Source organism: Lipophrys pholis, assembly GCF_963383615.2.
Source record: "Lipophrys pholis genome assembly, chromosome: 11".
Lineage (NCBI taxonomy): Eukaryota > Metazoa > Chordata > Actinopteri > Blenniiformes > Blenniidae > Lipophrys > Lipophrys pholis.
The window spans coordinates 24,363,936-24,384,332 of NC_137631.1; the positions used below are offsets into that span (position 1 = coordinate 24,363,936).

General features: G+C 41.8%; 1 protein-coding gene across 1 annotated transcript; it reads left to right on the forward strand.

Moving 5' to 3' along the window:
• The first annotated feature begins 410 nt into the window (after positions 1–410).
• On the forward strand, positions 411–18,210 carry mmp15a (matrix metallopeptidase 15a). The gene is made up of 10 exons (XM_080475651.1): positions 411–872; positions 2,807–2,955; positions 5,555–5,677; positions 5,750–6,066; positions 7,110–7,271; positions 11,593–11,948; positions 12,280–12,418; positions 14,126–14,276; positions 14,388–14,503; positions 16,281–18,210. The coding sequence occupies exons 1-10, from the start codon at positions 744–746 to the stop codon at positions 16,751–16,753; spliced, it is 2,115 nt and encodes a 704-aa protein (XP_080331777.1). The 5' UTR covers positions 411–743; the 3' UTR covers positions 16,754–18,210.
• Positions 18,211–20,397: the final 2,187 nt, after the last annotated feature.

Sequence of the window (20,397 nt, forward strand, 5' to 3'; positions counted from 1 at the left end):
TTTAGTGTGAACAAGCTGCACTTCCTCAAATGACCATCAGATGGCGCAAAGACATTTGCTTTCCCACGTCATCCGATGTGGGTCAAGTTTAGTTTCGTTTAAAAAAAAAAAAGAAAATTAAAACAAAAAAAAAGCAGGCAGCGGACATAAGGAAAATGCTCTAACATGTTTACTCGTGTTTTAAATCGCTGCAAAGCGAATTTGAAAAGCCCCTTTAATCCATTTTTAAATATTGCAAATATATATATATTTTTTTGTGTGTGTGCATGTTTTGCAGGAACTTTAAATAATCCTCGAGGTTGTTTTTTTTTTTTTTTTTTTTTCTCAGGAGTAATCTTTGGACTGTTCCTTTTGCAGGAGCAGGCAGGCTTTCTGACTTGTGGACAGAAAAAGGGGGCAAGGACTTCTCCATTCGCCCGCAGGCTGCAGCTGCAGCCTTTCTCCTGTTTGTATGAGAGCAGCAGCTCTGTGAGCCATGAGGCTTTTGTCCTGGCTCGAACTGGACTGCCTGACGCCGAAAAACGGACTATCACTTCGATTCCTGTTTGTTTTTTAATCGCACGTCCCGATTACGCAAAAAAAAATATCTGTAGAGATTTAACCTGTGGAGCTGTTTCCTTAGATCAACTGCAGGGGTTTGTGATCCACAACAGACCGCTTATCTGAGGAAGTTTGTTATTTGGCACCTTCATCATATTTAATTTTTCTTTTTCTGCGCCCATCGGAGAGACCGAAAGAGGAAGATGGCCCCCCACCAGCCCTGGACCAAGATCATCTTCATCATCATCATCTTCTTCTTCACATCATTATTGACTGTGATCCTGGGCAGCTCAGCAGCAGATGTCCCAGAGGAAGACAGCTTCAGTGCAGAGGTACAAGCATGTCTTTGTATACTGACCACACTGCGTTATTATGTCACAGCCTCAGGGAGAGATCCAGAAGTTGTGTGAGGAAATTCTCTTTGTGTAACTCAACAGAAGAGTGAAGCAACAAAGAAAGCTGAAAGCATCAGGTGGGACTGACTTTTAGTCTGGTTTCCAATGAACATCAACACTGGGCACATCCATCCATCTATCCTTCTTTCTTTCGTAACTTTATATATACCTTCACATATTTGTGTATGGTTACACAAACGCTTACTGTGTATGATTTATATAGTTTTCTATTTTACCTCCATGCACAGTCTTCTCATTATTCCTCTCTATCATGTGGGATCAATGAATCCACTTTATGTCTTAGTTGTTAAAAAGGCCGAAGTTTCAGTTGTTGACCCTTATTATAGATTTTTCTTTTTTTATATATATATATTTTTTATTATGTATTATTTTCCCTTTTCTTCCCTCTAATTCCTTTTTTCTGGATTCCACACGGGCCGCCACATTGAGGTGTTCGGGGAGTTGCTTCTCTAACTACAAGGCCACCACTGCTTCAAACGTGTGAACTTTATGTGCTGAAAATAAATAAACTATAAGTAAAAAAAAATAAATAAAAAAAAAACATGTGAAGTTTACGTTTAATTGGCTGTCTGTATGATAATGCCTTTGATAAGTGTGCTTCATCACCGGCTACAGGGCTTTTGAAAGTGGATGGATATTTAGATTTTTAGAGTGAATAACCATTATCAGTATTAAGCATTGTTTTCTAAATAATGTATTAGTATTTTTTATCTTTACAATGCAGGTAAATGTTCTAGTACATCCACAAGAGTCTTGTTTTGCATGAAAAAGTCTTTAAATTAATAGTCACAGAAAACTGAAGAAAATATTCACTTTAAGAATCCGCAGATAGAATAAGTATAATCTGTATATTATCAAACTACTCATTGATTAATCGATTAGCTTTTACTGCAGCTCAGATCTTGATTAATTTGTTTGATATTGTGACATACAGTTTGCACTGGAGCTGCACGTCAGGTGAACGGAGTGCCTTAAAACTTAATTCATTGCACTGTAAACAGACATTTGTGATATGAGGATTGCACATGTTGATTCTGAATACCTTTGAGATACATTGTGCAACTTTGATGTACGCTAGTAGAAAGGAATTTATGAGCTGCAGGCCTCTTTCATTAGAGTTTTACTCTAGTGTGTGTGTGTGTGTGTGTGTGTGTGTGTGTGTGTGTGTGTGTGTGTGTGTGTGTGTGTGTGTGTGTGTGTGTGTGTGTGTGTGTGTGTGTGTGTGTGTGTGTGTGTGTGTGTGTGTGTGTGTGTGTGTGTGTGTGTGTTCGTTCTGCCCCTGGCCCAGGTTCATACTGTACGTACATCAAAGTGTAAGGTCATGATCCAGCGTCGTGACTCAACCTGCCCTGTGCTTGTTTTAAAACATTTTTCTTTCCTTGATCTCTGCAGTCGAGGCCTCGTGGTCTCATGATCCTCGGGAGCGAAGCCATTGTTCCTGTTTCTCCTGACGACGTGGCTCCACACGCTCGATTTCACTGTCAGCAAACATGAATCAAACAGGAGGGGGGTGGGTTATCCAGTGTGTGTCACTATAACAGAGAGCTGTGTGTTCCTCCACAGTGACACTCAGCTGAATTATCGCCAGGGAGCTTTTAGTTGGCCTGTTTTCACCCTCTCCTCTCCTCATCCTCACCCTGTCAGTGCAGGAATGTTATGTTGATTCAAGCCATCTGCTTTGTGTCTCTGCTTTCTTTCGGAGTGCTTACACAGTGGTTTGTTCCTGGAGCGGGATGACAGGGCGTCCCTGCGAACAGCTGTAGCTCCACAAACACACTGCTGACATACATGTATCAACTAATTCCGACTTTTCCTCGATCGAGCCTGATTTGTCACTTTTCCCCATGCAGGCGTGGCTCCGTAGGTTCGGGTACCTGTCTCAGGCCAGCAGGCAGATGTCCACCATGCAGTCGGCTCAGATTCTGTCCAAAGCCATCAGCGACATGCAGCGCTTCTACGGGCTGGAGGTGACCGGCGAGATGGACGGCGCCACCGTCGCGTAAGAGCAACGCTCCCCTTTTTCTCCCCCCCCCCCTTTTTTTTTAACTCACTGATGTGCAGCAGTTTGTGTGCAGAGACCACGAACTGCACCCGGGCATTTTTTTTAAAACATGTTGGGATTTGTTTTTCATTTGTTGGCATTAGTGGGAATGATGCACGGTCGTGTTTCTGGTTACTGCAGGGCAATAAATTTCACCTCAATAACCAGGCATACTTGAAGGATTTTCTCTCAAAGCACTGGATTCCCCCACCCCTCCATATTTCCAAAATATTGCTCTCCTGTTACGAGCGGCTGCTGACACAGTGCCAGCTTTTGGTGGTGTTTCATTGTGATAAAGTGGCTTCGTTGTGTTCTTATCACCTCGTCGCTATTAAAGCACACCAGGCTCTTGTGTCACATCCTCACATTCGGCTGTGGCCTTGATTCATTGTTGAGAGCTTTCATATCCGGCTTGATTCACTTAGAACTTGCATAAAGCGCGCTTAAATTAGACGATCACACGAATAGATTCACGATGATTGCAAGCGATCAAATAAAAATACCGCGAGCGACAAAACAGAAGGGGAAAAAGAAGAACAGAAGAGGAAAAATGAAGTTTGCAAGAGTCAAAAAAGGTGTAAAACAAATAAAATATAGAAGAATAAGTCAGAGTTGTTGGAGCCAGTTGATGAAATTCCTTTCACCACAATAACAGCTGCTGCTGTGATGAAGGCTGAGCTGATTTCCACATCCTTTTCAAATAGACATAATCATAAACCAAACATTTTCTGGCATTGTAAAACACTTTATTATATAATCCTACCATCATAAACTCCTCCCATTTATTGCCACCAATAAAAAGTCTCCAAAGCTTCCATTGGATATGCCAAGACATTGTTCAGACATCCAGAACACAGAAGTAGCAAATTATATAGCCTATATTCATCATATTTCACTATTAGAATAATTATAACTGAGTTATTAGCTTTCAGGCCCTTTGTGAGTGTTTAAATCTCTACTAGAGCCAAAATCTATCTTGCTGGCTTAGCTTGACTTAGCTCGGAGGAAAACACAGACAAACAACGTTAAAAATAAAACCACCATGCAGCACTTCTGAACTCATTAACCGACCTGTTAATAACTGATCTCTGTTCATGTTCTGGAGGAAATATTTATAGGCTTCATGCATGAGTGCCCTCCGGTTTTAAGACTTATTCTTTTCTCCACTTTATATTGTCAATTCAGCCGAAACTCCCGAGTCTGCAACCTTCACAATCACAAGAGCTGCTTTCACCCTCTTTCATTCAAATAAATGATACTCAGTACGAAGATAACGCGGCCTAAAACCCCTGATGTAGTTTCTTTGTTGTCTTGACCAAAAGTGATTATGTTGCATTCATGAAATCTATTATTAGGAACCAAAACAAATATCTTTTGCCATATAAGCGTTTGTCATTTTGTGTATTTTAGCTGTTGTAGCACAGTGATTTTCCATTTTCTTTTTTTTCTTAATGCAGGTTTATCTGTTTTAGCTCTTTTCAGCAGGTTTAGTTTGGGTTAAGGAAACAAAGGAGTTTGCCCACATTAAATGAAACTTTCTATATCCCCGGGACACTTTTCTTTATTTCTTGATTCGTACGTGGTGACCTCACCGAAAGGTGCGGTTGCGAACACGTCATTTATAACCTGCTGCGAGAGGCAGATGTGAAGCACATTTTAGATGACAAAATTTTTTTAACCATATGTACCTCAACCTGCAAAATGAGAGTACCCTTGGATGGCGGTCTGCTGTGCAACATGATTAAAGTATGTCATTTTTTAAAAGCTACAGAGGAGCTAAAGAGCCGAATGTTTCCCCAGAGTTCCAGTTCTCAGGCAAAATGTCCAAAAAAGACAAATGACCACTTGGTAAAAGATTTTGATGAGCTATTTACAATCTCTGAGTGGTGCTAACCTGCCACTTTTTATATAAATTCATTCTATCTGTGCAGACATGAGTGCACTTTAGGAGAAGATATAGTTATGTAGATTCCATTAAAGGAAAACCTGCACAAAAAACGAGACGATGTGACACAAAGAATTATGACTGAAGAAATCAGGTGAAAACATGTTATTACCTTTTATTTATTTATTTTTTTTAACCTTTTCAACTTTTTTTTTTAACCCTTTTTAACCCTTTTTAACCCTAACCCTTGGATGTGAAAGTAGCCTCAAGGTTCGAAATAGAGGGGAACTCATGGGAAAAAGCTAATTGATGCATATCATCTTTACGATTAGCTTGTAGGACTGAAGTGACGCTGTTACAGCATCATGATTGTGAGAATCCAAGAGAAAATAGAGCTTTTAAATGCACTCCTCATGTTGCAAAGCTGCTTGAATTGACGCCGCAGAGGAAAGTCTGCACATACTACATGAAACCATAAGAACGCTTTGTGACTGGTTCCTCGAGGCTTAAACCCTGGTCAAGAATTCTCTTTAGCAGAGCACATTTGCTTGAATGTCAAACTGTTTTCACATCCTGATGAGTAAAGTGGAATCAAAGTGACGAGATGCAGAATTGCGTATGAAAAGATTGAAAACCTATGCATCGTTTGATGTGTGTGTTTGTGCTGCTCAGGGCCATGCGTCGCCCTCGCTGTGGCCTCCCGGACAGAAACCCAGAGGAGCTGGTGGAGCGGGCGAGGAGGAAGCGCTACACCCTCACCGGGCAGCGGTGGGACAAAGATCACATCACCTACAGGTACGCCGAGCGCTGAACTACCGAAACAATGGTCGCACGCGTCTTCTAACGGGCCTCCTCCCCTGGCACCAGCATCATGGACCAAAACCTGCCGCCGTCGCTGGGCGAGGAGCGGACTCGCGCCGCCATCCGGAAAGCCTTCGACGTGTGGAGGCGGGTCACGCCGCTCACCTTCCAGGAGCTGCCCGCTGAGAACCATGTCAACGGCAGCCGGACGAGCCTCGCCGACATCCTGCTGCTGTTTGCCTCTGGTTTCCATGGCGACATGTCGCTGTTCGACGGTGAGGGGGGGTCACTGGCTCATGCCTACTACCCCGGGCCCGGAATAGGGGGAGACACACACTTTGATGCGGATGAGCCGTGGACGCTGGACAAGGAAAACGTAAAAGGTTTGTGTGGCGGTCTCATATTTACCAGCTTGGGGGGGGGTTGTATGTTTTTAAGCACTTTTTTCTGTTGTTTGTACATGAGAATTAATTTTATTTTGGGCAAATCTTCACTTTTACTCCCTATATTTGAACACAAAAATGGATTTTGTCATTATTACTTTTCAAAACCTTCATGAAGACGATTGATTCAGAGTTACGGTGAAAGGACCAAAGCATCGGTTGGTAACAAAATAAAGCTGTAGAAGGTCACAAATGAGGAGTAATTCAAGAGTAATCAAGTTACACTGTGAATGGCTGAATACCAAGACTTCCTGTTTTGCTTTGGACCATAAAGATCCCTGAAAAATCCAAGTTTTAAATCACAATTTCTTGTGGTTTATATCTCCTGTCAGCCAGGTTAGTGACAAGTTTTATATCTATATTTAAGTAAAAAAGGAGTATCTCACTATAATAGAAGTTAAGCATAGCTTACACAAGCTCAGTAGTTAAAAATGCCAACTTTCTTTTTAAAGAGAACATTTCCAAAACCAAACATTTTTCATCTTTAAGTGAAGAAATCAATCAGCACTTTTTATTTCCCTCCTCCAGTGAGAACGTCTGTTCGATGTACTTAACTTGAAGTTATCTATATGATCATTTTCGGGAGAACAATCATCAGTCACATTTAGACCTTGATGAGTGTATCTTACAAAAGTGGCGCTTCATAGTGTGTATACAGTATTTTTACAAAAGTCTAGAAAGAAAATGATCTAATTTAGAGATATTTTGAGGCTAAAAATGGTCAATTGGGTTTTATTGTGGTCAATTTAATGCCCATCACCATATTTGATCACACGTAAGTTCTTCCAAGTATTTAATGAAAGATTAAGTGAAGAATGTGAATACTTTTGCCCTCCTCTGGCTTTCCGTAACCTTAATTTCTCTCAGCTATTAGGTATTATCATTGTGTGCATTTTTAACAAAATCTACCTTTTCACATTTTATTCAAATATGAACTGTTTGACAGATTCTTCTTCCTCACACGCATCCTTGACGTGTTGCAGGGATCGACCTGTTCCTGGTTGCGGTGCACGAGCTCGGTCATGCTTTAGGTCTGGAGCACTCGGACAACCCCGGAGCCACCATGTCTCCTTTCTACCAGTGGACCCACACACAGAACTTCACGCTGCACGAGGACGACGTCCAGGGAATACAGTACATATATGGTGAGGAGCAAATTACCTTCTTTTTCTTTCTTTTTTTTTGAACAAAAAGGGTGATTTGAATGACGAAAAGTGCAATTTGGACTAATGATTTTTGGCCAATGTAGTCATTTATTCATTCTACTTTTAATCACTTGCGAGAAAACTAACTTATTATCGGCATTGCGGAGGTTAAATAGGTCTGGCTTTGCAGAGACTGTGAAAAAAGTGGTACATTTTGCATTTGTAGTTGTCAGCATGTGTTCAAAAGAACCAGGTTCAGCCATATTATCCATAGGCAATTATGCTACTGTCCCACTAAGGTACTTTCTGGATGTTTTTAATCCTTTATCATGTTTACCAAATTTCTCTTTTCTTTACGTTCCTTCCAAACTGAAACGCAGCGACATTAGATTGGTGTAATTTCAGTAATCTCTTCTAAAATTTCTGAAAATTATAAAAGTGGCACAATCTCATTTATGTTTTGCCAATTTTAACTGTCAATAAAGCAAAAAAAGAAAAAATATATTTTTTCCATTATGTGCCCAGTTGATATTAGTTGGCTTGATGTAAGACTTCCACATGTTTTTATTTTACGGATTATAAGATGTTATTGACTGTTAACAGCTGTTGGTATCACTGGGCCACAAAAAACAAAATACTTCTCGCGCTGGTTCATTTATTTTCATTGAAAAAAACCTGGTAGGTTCTGATTTATTGTTCGCAGCTCAAAGTTCAAGGTGGGCGTTGGAGTCTGATAGTGTTGTGGTTTGCGCTCACTGTTGTTGGTGATCTTCATGCAGAGAGTGGTTAGCCTGAATTCACAACTTTATTCAGTTTTACAAAGTGCTCAGACAAAAAAAGAACAATCAGAAATGAATACTAAAATGAACCGGGAAGCTAAGAGAGGAAGAGATTTTTCATTAAATCAACCAAGACAAACTTACTTATGTCGAGATGGAAGAAGATGAATGCAGTGGAGGAGATTTGTAGCTGGTGTCGTCCCTGCTTCTTCTAGATGACGTTGTCCTTTTGGCTCCATCGCATGACGGCATTGGAACGGTCTGGCACCAACCTACTGTCATGGTGCACTGGAGCTTCTCAAAACTATTAAGAGAAGGCAGAGTATACTGTGGACATGTTTAAAACCAACACAAGCTGAGGAAGAACATGCAAACTTGGAAATGCACAGAAACATCCTGAGCACAGATCTCAGCCTGGGTTGTTTTTACCGTGAGGGCCGGTGTTTTGTTTTGTTTTTTCTGAGGTGTATTTACTGATTTGGGAGTTTTATGAACACACAAACAACAAGCAGCTCAGCAGAAGCATAAGTTCTACATTATCACTGTATTATAATACTCAGGAAACGGTGGTGGTGGGGGTGGTGGGGGGGGGGGGGGGGGGGGGGGGCAGCTGATGTTCAGATGGAATTGAACTGGGCTCAGCGGAAAAAAGAAAGATTTTTAGAAGAGTATTTTTTTCTTTATTTAAAACGTCTGTCAGGCCTGTGTCAACCTCTTCCTGAAAACTCCGTCTTTCCAGGATTTTTATTGCCTTCTGGCTGCCGTCCTGTAGAGACACACAAACATCTTCCCCACGCCGTGCGCTAAGGGGGCTGCCTGCAAAACAACAAAACCAAACACACGTTTCCGATGTCGTGTCTTCATGCTTCGGTTGTTTTGTCATCTAAAATCTCTGACAGAGTGCAGATTGTCAGTTGTGTGCGTGTCGTCTTTCCCATCACATCCGGATCGTCATTATCAAGTACGACAAGGGTGTATTGTGCATGTGAGCAGCATGTCAGGCATGCCGTTACGATGCTCTCGTCTTTTTCTGTGTGAATGGATGACATTGTTAATTTCTAGATGACATTTTGTGTGCACGTCGGTTAGAAAAGTCCCAGCTGTTTATCAGTGTGTGTGTGTGTGTGTGTGTGTGTGTGTGTGTGTGTGTGTGTGTGTGTGTGTGTGTGTGTGTGTGTGTGTGTGTGTGTGTGTGTGTGTGTGTGTGTGTGTGTGTGTGTGTGTGTGTGTGTGTGTGTGTGTGTGTGTGTGTGTGTGTGTGTGTGTGTGTGTGTGTGGTGTGTGGCCTCATTTGTCCCTCAAAGCAGAGCCACAGAACCATCATCAGTCATTGTTTACGCCTCATTCCGTTTTCTCTTTTCCATTTACATCGACAGGAGAACTTTCTACAAAGTTAATGTTTTCTTTGTTTGTTGTCCGTGTGTTTGGCCTGGCCACTGCTCCGGTGTCGCATAACGCGATCAACAATCTGATTCACTTTGGGGAATTCTGTCCGTGGTTTTAGTTTCTCTATGAAAAAAAAAACCAAACCCAAAATCTTTCCACACCCTCACATTTCTGGCCTATTGATACGCCTACACTTGAAGCCATTCCAGTGTAAACTGAAGGTTTGGCAAACAACATATTAAAGAAAACAACAACAAATCCTCCAGGTTTTTGCTCCTAACAAATTCTTTGAGGTCAATGTTTTGCCTGCGATTACACAGGAGTTTGCTATATCAAACAGATCGGACAGACTGAATCTAAAAAAAACAAAAAGAACAACCAAGCACTGATTGGATGCAGGAACGTGTCGGATCGCTCCGAGCAGAGATTAAAAAAAAACATAAACTGAATAGGAATAAATATTTGAGTTCCTTTGTTTACATTTCTGTACAAGAGGTGGACAGCTTTGCAGTTTTCTGTCTCCTCGTTTTTTTTCTCTCTCCTCACCGACTTTCTTCATGTTTAACAGGAACAATGAACGAAATCCTTCTCAGTTTCAACACATCCATCACTTTTCTTGTTTTCTGCTTTGCTTTTCTAGAAATATGAACCAAAAACTGTAAATTTGCGACAATAAAGGGAGATGGTAAAGAGAAACAGCGTCTCAGGGAGTAGGAGAAGGTCAGAGGGATGCTTTTCAGAATAAAAACAATTATATACTTGCTTTCTATGAATTTCAATCAAACCACATATTTTTTCACCAGCGTTGGTTTTGCATTCCCTCGTTTTGCATCATTGATCCAATTCACTGGACGCTCCCTCAGGCAACGGTTCTCTTTTTTCTTTTTCTGCTGACTCATCTGCATTACGTTCACTTCTTCGACTGCACCGAACAATGGACGGGCAAAATTAGCAGCTGGATGCTAATTATAGTGAAGCACTTAGCGGCTGAAAGCCAGATATTTCCCTCTGGAGCAGGTGCAGACAAAACAAAACTGTAGTGAGAATCGATATAAGAATATAGAACACTACTTTTAGCATGTGTCTGTTTATGGACAGTCTGGGTGTGGCAGATCTGCAGCCTGAGATGTGCATAGAGCCGTCATCTTTAATATCTTACCAAATTAAATGCGCATAAACCCACATGACAACTTAACTTAACTGTAGTTGTGACTTCAGTCATATTTTTAGCCTCAAATCCAAAACTATATTAAATGTAACTGTAATGAAACTATGACTAATTTGTTACTATTTCATAAACTCTTGTTGACTTGAGAAGAAGTGCCTCATTAATCCTGAACTAATAGCCCTCTTCTCTTTTAATGTTGTTTATTAGTGTAAAAAATCATGATAAAAAAGACCTTGGTGATGAACCACATGGACCCATTGCAGCCAAAATCAAATAATCCAGCCAAATCTTTATCAATATTAACAGATGTGACCGCTACTGTGCAGCGTTGAAGGTCTGGTTTTTCGGTGTTAAAATACATAATAGAGGAGCTTTGCTTCCCACAGCTCCAAAATATTGTCTTATTATGCATTTAAAAAAAAAAAGTTTACGTGGAAATTGTGAAAAGAAAAAACCAAACACTTAAGTCAGCAGCCAAAAAAATGAATTAATCAATTATCAAATTAGGTAAACCACAAAACGATCGAAATACTGCTTCTGTTGTGATGCTGCTCGGGGCCTCACTGGAAAATCCAGCGCTTTGGAAATAAAGAGGGACTTAATTTCCCATACGACTCCCAAACTGTATTGCAAGTTAATACGCTGCAGATGTTGAATTCCCCCACGTACCGGTGGCTGGCTCGAGGGCCAGCATTAGCCTTCATATATTCCTTTGCAATATTTTTGGCTCATTGTAACTGGATACATCCTCGAGCCTCTCAGCTGTCCATACATATTACGTAAGCTGCTGTATCTGTGTGTTTTCCTTCCGTAGCAACTAACACTACAGCACAGCGACAGACGGCCATTTGAGCCTGTGCCCTCCTGCACATAATGGAAAATTACATTTCCTTTGATTGGGAGGAGGAGAAGAATGATTAAAGGCTAAAGCCACATCGACATTCTGCAGTCGGAGGTTATATTTTGCTGCTTTTTCTTTCCTCCTCAGGTCCTCCTCTTGTCACTGATGCTTCGCCCCCCGACAGTGAACCAAACAATGGCTCCCCCACCTCCCCGTCTCCTCCTCAGGACGAGCCCACCTCCTCCCCTCCCCAAGAAACACCCGACCGCATCCCGGATCCCCCGGCCCGACCACAACCGACTCCCGGCACCACTTCCCCTCCCACCCCCCCCACCTCCACCACCGCTGACCCCCAGCCCGTCACACCGCCCCACCGTCAGCCTCCCCCGAGACCCCCTCCTCCTCCTCGGCCTCCCAAAGTGCCTGACAGCCAAACCCCGGACATCTGCGACGGTCACTTTGACACGGTCACCATGCTGAGGGGGGAGATGTTTGTTTTTAAGGTGAGGAATCAAACACTGAAACAAGGACACTTTGCACTGCAGATAAACCTTCATTATGATATTCTACATTCATAATCACAATATTTGTGTCCGATATCACTGATATCATCGTTCCTTTGTGCAAGAAATAACTTTTTAATACATTCCAATAAATTTTCTGTCGGTTATCTTATTCATTCATTGAAAAGTGAATACTTCCTTAACTTTGTGCAGGAAGATCCTAGAATTACCTCGTTTCCATTCACAAAAACCTGCAGGTCAAATATGCAGACGTGAGAAAATCATAATGTGGCTGCAGTGTAAATGTTGCTATTTTGCTTGATTTTTGCAGGGTCGTTGGTTTTGGAGGGTGAGGAGGAACCGGGTGCTGGATAACTATCCCATGCCGATATCTGTCTTCTGGCACGGTCTCCCCAATGACATCGACGCAGCCTACGAACGCCACGATGGAAAATTTGTCTTTTTTAAAGGTATTCTGCTGCCGGTCAATTACAACTTGTGGTTTAGCACTTTTCCCATGGCCTCCACCCCTGGGTCATTTCCTTTCTTTGCTAGTCCTTTTACTATTTAACCCTCAATAAGACACTCATTGAGACACTGCAGTGCCGGTTAAGGCAATAGAAAAATTGTCTCAACAAATAACATTTCTATTCAATAATTTCTGTAAAAAACATGTAAACCAGCACAAATCAAACATATTTTACATCTATGTCTTAAAATTAACCAACTTTCTATAAAACCTACTATATCTCATGAAGGCCACTCATTCATTCAATGTCATTGTTATTTAAAAAGTAAAAGCATGACTAAATACACACATGGAGTGTATCTTTAATCGTTAAAATGCTGGCTCAGTGTGTATGATCAGGGGTACATGCTTTCAAATCTGGCCTTCAGGTAGAAAAAGTTTTGAAACTCGTCGGTCTAAAGGTCCCTAAATTCTAAGACCAGGAGTGAAAAACAAATATGTGCTTCAATTTGAGTTGATCAGAGAGAAAACAAACAACATCACTTATCCCCACTGGACGCGATCTGATCTCCGGGGATCCGAGGCAGCCATAACTCTGACGATCTGACACGCTCGCTCTCTTAGAAAATCAGGTAAAAAGTTGCACAGAGAAGAAACGACTCCCACCGGCCTCGTGATTCACCGTCAAAACGACCTCACAATATGGCCGTGGAGACAGAAAGAGAGCTTAGTGTGTGTGTGTGTGTGTGTGTGTGTGTGTGTGTGTGTGTGTGTGTGTGTGTGTGTGTGTGTGTGTGTGTGTGTGTGTGTGTGTGTGTGTGTGTGTGTGTGTGTGTGTGTGTGTGTGTGTGTGTGTGTGTGTGTGTGTGTGTGTGTGTGTGTGTGTGTGTTTATGAGTTCACTGGGTCTGTTGAGCAGCATGGCAGCTGCTGCTGGCCTCAGAGCGACTCCACTCCAGCTGAGTCTCAAACGGCCTCATGAGAGGGATTCAGGATTGCATCAGGCTTCTTTTTTTTTTTTTTGCCCCAGATGTGAGCAGCTGAGGGGCTTTTCTTCGTTTCACAATGATTTGTCATGCATTTTCAGGATTTTTGAAGCTTTTGTTCACAGACGAACTGCCATCAACCAAAAATCATGCCCAATCAGTGTTTCTGTTTTTTTATTTAATTAAAAAAAGATTTTTTTTAGGTTTTATTTGGCCACATTCTTGAAATTTGCTTCTACTCCAAACTTTCCTGGAAAGTATTTGCATCCAAACCTGAAGAAATGTTGCCCACATTAAGTCAGAATCACTTACTCAGAAGACAAAACTGCAAGTAAAGACTTCTTTTTAAAGAAGTCGTACAGTCGTTAGCGCAAACTCTGCCATCACAGTTCAGTACAGTACATTTGTATGCTGCAGTATTCTGGCAGATACTGTGGAAAGCGGCTGCAAGTGTGTCCAGAGGTTAGGGCTCGAGGAAGAATTGGCTTTCGCTCGAGGAGGAAATCTTGGAAAATGTGCCGTGTCCAACATGTCTACCTTTGCCTGTTCTTTCTGCTCTTCATCTGGAGCTCGTGAAATGCCAGGACCTACACCATGTGCTCTGGCAATCCAGTCCCCTGCTTTTTTTCCCCGCTCTCATTAAGTTTGCATTAAACTCCCTCTTTATCCAACTATATGTGTTGAGGAGAGTTTCATCCTGTGTGAATCCATATGCGTCTGCAGATGATCGATACTGGGTGTTCAGGGAGGCCGACGTGTTGCCTGGGTACCCGCAGCCGCTGCACGAGTACGGACGAGGGGTTCCTGCTCACAAGATTGATACGGCGATCTGGTGGGAGCCCAACGGCTTCACCTACTTCTTCTCAGACGACAGGTTTGGTGGCTCTTACGTGCAACATTAAAAAAAAAACTGTCAAGTTGTCATTTTTGTGCAAAAACTGCACGTTGTGCGTGTGTGTGTGTGTGTGTGTATGTGTGTGCGTAGGTACTGGCGATTCAGTGAAGAAACCCGCACTTCTGACCGCGACTTCCCCAAGCCAATCAGCAGATGGGGGCAGATCCCTCCCTCTCCCAAAGGAGCCTTCCTCAGTGAAGATGGCGGTAAATAATGCCCTCAAATTGGACGATTCACAGTCGTTATTTTGTTGGGAATCACAACAAACAGCAAAAGCGTTGGAGGCAGGAAAACGTTACGGGGCAAGCAGATGGAGAGAAGGCGTAGATGTTGAAGGGAGGCAAGGAAAGAAAGGTGAGGTCGGTGAAACCGGGCGTGCAAAAAGACGACGTGGGGAGAAAATGCATTGGACTGGTTAGGCGGGAGTAAGCAGAGCAGAGAGAAGGGTGAGGGAGGAATGAGGGCTCTGGTTTGAGGGTTGGCCCGTCCTTCTTTTGGAAATTAGATTTGTGGCAGAGCTGCTCTGAATGCAGTCAAATCTCATCTCCTCCCAAACTGCTCCTGCATCCGTGCACGGAGCTCGATTTTCAAATAAGGCATATATTAAAAAAAAAAAAGCATATACACTTCGAAATGTACCCCAAGAAGATAATGTGTGGCTTGAATGATAGTTAATTAAATCAATGCATCATATAATCAATGCATGTAGACATTTTGCAACAATCTGGAGCGGCGCTCAACTGTGTCAGATGTGGCCGAAAATCACTATGATGGAATTTCTTGTTTCAGGAGTGTGAGAAACTTCTTGTTTCCCCGAGGAAACATTCCTGAGTCTGCGATTTGTTTGCATAAAAACTGAACTTTGATTTACCCCGTCTAGACAAATGGTTCAGGACGTGTGGATGTTTTGTAAGAAAAGAGCAGCAGCTTCTAAGAACGAGCTCTGAGGTTCAGCTCCCGTCAGGTTCACTTAGATCGTCTTTAAGAGTGTAAAAGCAGCTCGACAGTCACTGAACTTTATTTACTTGGCATTTTAATGAAGGTTGGTATATATCACTCCACGGGAAGAGAAAACAAGGACAAGGAAGGACAAAGAAACAAAAAATAGAAATTGAGAGCGGGAGACTGAAACGACTAAACCGAATAAAAACTGATCTAAAAGAACCAGATGAAACAAAATGTAAAGCTTTAAATACCGCTTACTGTTTAAATACATAACACCAATCTGAAAGGACGCAAATATTCTGTCAAATGAGAATTTTGAGAATTAAACACAATAAAATAGGTTTAAAAAAAAAACCCTAAATGCTACCGAAAGAAGAATCTAAGGAAAATGAATAACTTTAAATCACTAGTAGTGAAAGTATAAGAACGATAATAAGTCTAACCCACAGCTTTTTCAGGGGACTTGAAAAGCCAAACATTTCACAGTAGATTTTATATAATAAACTCTTATTTCCTTGCACCATAACAAAGAGAAGTATCTGGAGTTCTTCCTATTAACATTATGCTGTTATTTGTACTGCTTCGAGGTATTTGACCCCTGACTTATATGAGTTTGACATCCCTGGTGTAAAAGGTGGCAGATTTAATAGACAGAAAACTACTCACTCGTTAAAATAAACGCCAATTTGGTGAGTTTTCCGCCAACTGGTACGCATAGTTTTAGATATTTGAACTAAACCAAAGTGTTGACCCACTTTCCAAATATCACATTTCATATTTAGTTTCCAGCTTTTGCACTAAAGCACAAGAACTAGCCACTTGTTGTAGATTCAGATTGAAAACTTCACAGCAGCTCAACCCTCGTTCCATTATTAGCGGTCTTGGTTTTGAACTGTGAAGCAATATTAACTCTTTCATGTCTTTCACACTTAAATGTATATCTGAGCCTGACTTCCACGGCTCATTTCCCTGCTGATGTCCGTTTTCTTTTTTACTGAACTGAATGATTAAAATGGGTTTTGTCTTCCTGTCCTCCAGCCTACACTTATTTCTACAAAGGCACTAATTACTGGAGGTTTGACAACCGAAAAACCGAAGCGGATAAAGGGTACCCCCGCTCCATCCTGAAAGACTTCATGGGCTGTGTGGGGGTCCCCGACCCAAAGCCCGACCCGGATCTGGAGCCGGAGGACACGCCGGTCAATCCCTCGGACCGAGGCAAGGACGAGCACAAAGAGCCGGACGGCGGGCGGGATAAAGACACAAACTCTGAGGAAGACGGAACCGCCAAGCCGGACAGCACGGAGAGAGGGGAGGATGAGGAGGTGAACGTGGTCGTGACGGTGGCCGACAACGAATCGAAGGTCATGACTCTGATCATGGTGGCCGTACCGCTGATTCTCGTCCTGTGCATTCTCGTCCTGATCTACGCCATCCTCAGGACTCTGCAGAACAAAGAGACGCCGAGGGCGTTGGTGCACTGCAAGCGCTCGCTGCAGGACTGGGTGTAGGGCGAAGAATCAGAAGGACGGGTGTTCACCGTTTGCCCGGTTGCAGCCGCTGACATCAAACTTCTTCCCGAATGGCCTTGGGGGAGGGGGGGGAGAGGGGTGAAACGTAACTTTGAGTCAGTGCTGGAGGTTCAGAAAGCCGATGATGAGTTACCTCAACGTTTTGAACCCCGTTATTCATTGTGAGAATTTTTATTGCTCATGTGAAATAATGAAAAATATCAAGAGTCAGCGCCTGTGGAGCCACAGTTTCCTTCATTCTGGGGTTTGAGCTCAGCCTTACCAAAAGTTTTTTTTGTTTTTTTTATTTTATTTTCCTTCTCCTGCGCCTATCTCTGTGCCTTCCAAATGTCTGAAAAAGTACCTCTGTTTCTTTAAAAGGAAAAAACAAAAACCCTCCCAGTTCATATATATGACAACGAAAACAAAAAGAAGCTTTTTTTTTTTCTTTTTCTTTTTTGGTGCACTGCCAGAGTGCCCATTTCCATCAATGCTAAACGAACAGAGGAGAGACATTTGAGTGATTTCTTTGTGGTTTGAATGCAGACAAAGTCAGTAGAGCACATACTGTACATACACACAACGTGATGCACATACTTTGCAACACGTTTACTGAAGAGCAATTGGCCATTTATTGACATTTTCTTTTCCTCCAGAGGAGAAAATTTGCACTTTTTGTTTCTGTTTTGATTATCTTTTGTTTTTTTATTGTTTGTTTGTTTTTTTTGCTGAGGCTGCTTTCTTTGCCTTCACGCGCTTGCGTTCGTGCGAGGCAGAACTCTCACTGCCTATTTAAACACTTTGAATACGAGCAGGCGAAGCTCGTCCTCCGACCAGCGTAGGAATGTCAGACAGCTGCGTGTCCACGACCGCCCCCGACTCCCACTGAGCCCGTTAGATCTGCCCGCTCTCATCACACGCATGCACCACCATCACATGATCACAAACAAAAAAGAAACAAAAAAGTAAATGAAGAAAAGAAGAAAAAAAAAAAAAGAAAGAACATCTGTCAGTGGCTCTCATTTGCGCAGACATGCTCACATGTGCAGACACACATGGAGAGACCACTTACCCATACAAAGGCACACAGACACACAGGCTCCAGCTTCCCCCACTAAAAACAATCCCGTCGGAGACGTACTGATATACGACTGGTGCCAGAGCTGGGATTTATTCACTTTTTGATTAAAAAAAAGAAAAGAGAGAGAGAGAACCTAAAAGTGTTGTCGTACTTCTTTACAAATCCTGCAACCTGTGACGAGAAAAGACATAGCAGCAGTGTCAGTCTTTCTGCATCTCCTCTCCTCCTTTTCCCTGCGAGAGGTAAACAGATTCAAGGCTAATTAAGTCTAGAAGGAAGAAGGCTGGAGGGGAATGAGACCTGGTCTGGTTTCCATTAGACCCACATGTTGCTGATTTAAGTGTCAGGCATGAGGGGGGGGGGGGTGCAAGGTTATAAAAAAAAAAAAATGTGATGTGAGTAAGGAGAAAAGGGGAGATGAGAGGAGAGAGAAAGAAAGTGGGAGTGGAGGAGCCCGAGGAGAGGGGAGGGCTCTGTCTGTATTTCCTTTCCAGAGATGGGAGGAGCGAGGGAAGGAAGGGAGGAGAAAGGGAAGGTTGGAAGGATTTTAAGGCGGGGCAATGCTGGCGTTGCGCCTCCTGACCTAGATTGAGCCAATAACTCCTTTTCTACATTTCAGCCCCGCTTGTTTTTCCTCCGCTAGTTTTCAGGAGTGTTCACTCTTCTTCCCTTCGATTGTCCTTTTTTCTCTCTTTTCTTTTTCTAATTGTTTTGCTGTACTTTCTTCACATTTCTGTTCTCCCAAGTGCCTTTTTCCCCCCGCTCAAGCATGGATGAAGATAATGAATGCAGGATGAGTCTTTTCACATGTTTTTCTGTGGGATCTTCCTCTATTTTTGTCAGTCTGTCTTTTTTTCTTTTCTTTTTTTTACTCCTCTTTGTGGAAAGCCACTACCAACATATTACAATCATTAACTTTGGTGTTTCTTTATGCCTTTTTTCTTGTGAATACTTGGAGAACTTTTTTAAAAACACACACAAAAAAACAATAGCATGACTGATTGTTTTTTTGTCTTTTTTTTACGGCCTCTTTTTTTTAGATTTGGTATTATTTGTAGTTTTGTAAATTGTGTTTTTGTGTAAAAACAGCAGTAGATTATTATGACAATGTCAATGCATGCAGGGCATGTTCTGTAAGGCCTGTGCACTCCTGTGTAGAGTACATTAAAGGTTTACAATAAAACTCACAAGTGAAAAACAATGTCGGTTGCAGTATTTTTATGTTCTCATAAAAGTGCAATGGCATTTCTCCAACATGTGTTTAATGGTTCTCCGTCATATAATTCAAGTTAATACATCATTTGCGATCATTTCAGACGCCTCCTAATAATCTATTCCTAATACATGAGTGTTTTTGAGCTTTTTATACCACTAAAGGCACCAGGAACCCAGAAGAAAACAACAAAGAGTTGATTCTACTTTTGGCCACAAGAGGGACTCATTGCCTCAGAAAATGTGAAATCTAAACGTTATCACAGCCTAACAACTTAAACGAAATACTCAAATAAAATAAAGTGGGAGATTCACAGTTTCGATATTACTTAATGCGCCTTAAAAAGAAATAATATCCTTATTAAGTGAAATATGTAATGTGGTGTATTGCGCTGGAAGACAAGCAGCCATACACACACAAAAAACGTTTACCCCAGGGCTGGTAAGCCAATGTATTTATTTTTTTAAAGGTATTTTCCAAGTTCAGTATTGATGTCAACATTGAATTCAAATTGTCATCAAATTGACTGGATTAATAATCAAAGGAAATAATAATAATCAAAGGAAGTTGATTGGACAGGTCGTACATTACCACAAGGCGAATACATACATTTGCATCTACCAATGATACCACAGCCCCCCTAAAAAAAGGCATGTGTGGTAAACTGGTGACTCTAATTTGCCCCCAAGTGTGTATGTGGGTGTGTTTGTCCTGTGATGGACGAGTGAGCTGTACCATCACAGGACAAACACACATTTTTAACAGATTGGATAAAGCAGTGAATAATGTAAAAACTTGCCAGTCATGTAATATCTTTGGTTTCCTCAATGAATGAATTTGATGACTGTCTCATCCACTATACCTATTATTGATAAGCAGACAGCACAAAACCTGAAATGTCACTAATTTATGTAATGACCTATTAGATTATTCTTGGAATGGTTTTATGACCATAAAAAAAGTAATTTCACAGTGAAGGACTATCTGTCATTGTTGCACTTCGTTTATGTTTGGCCATAGGTGTGAGACTCGGTACCTGCATGTCACATTTGTGACTGTATTTGTTCAAAAGGTCTCTTTTGTGGTTGTCTTTGTCGGGTGTCAGTGAGCGAGAACACCGACCAGCATGTCTTTGTGTCAGAGGTAATCAGGATTAGCTTCCATCACAGATCATCCAACTACAGCTTTACCCCTGGGCCTGCTTTCTCTTTCATCTTCCCCTTTTTTCTTCCATTAAGTCTCTTGGGTTCCTCAGCTGTGTCACACAACTGAAGCTGATGCAGTTAATAAATAAATGATTGGATATAAACATTTGCAGGTTTACCTTTTTAAAACAAGCCTTCCCTGTAG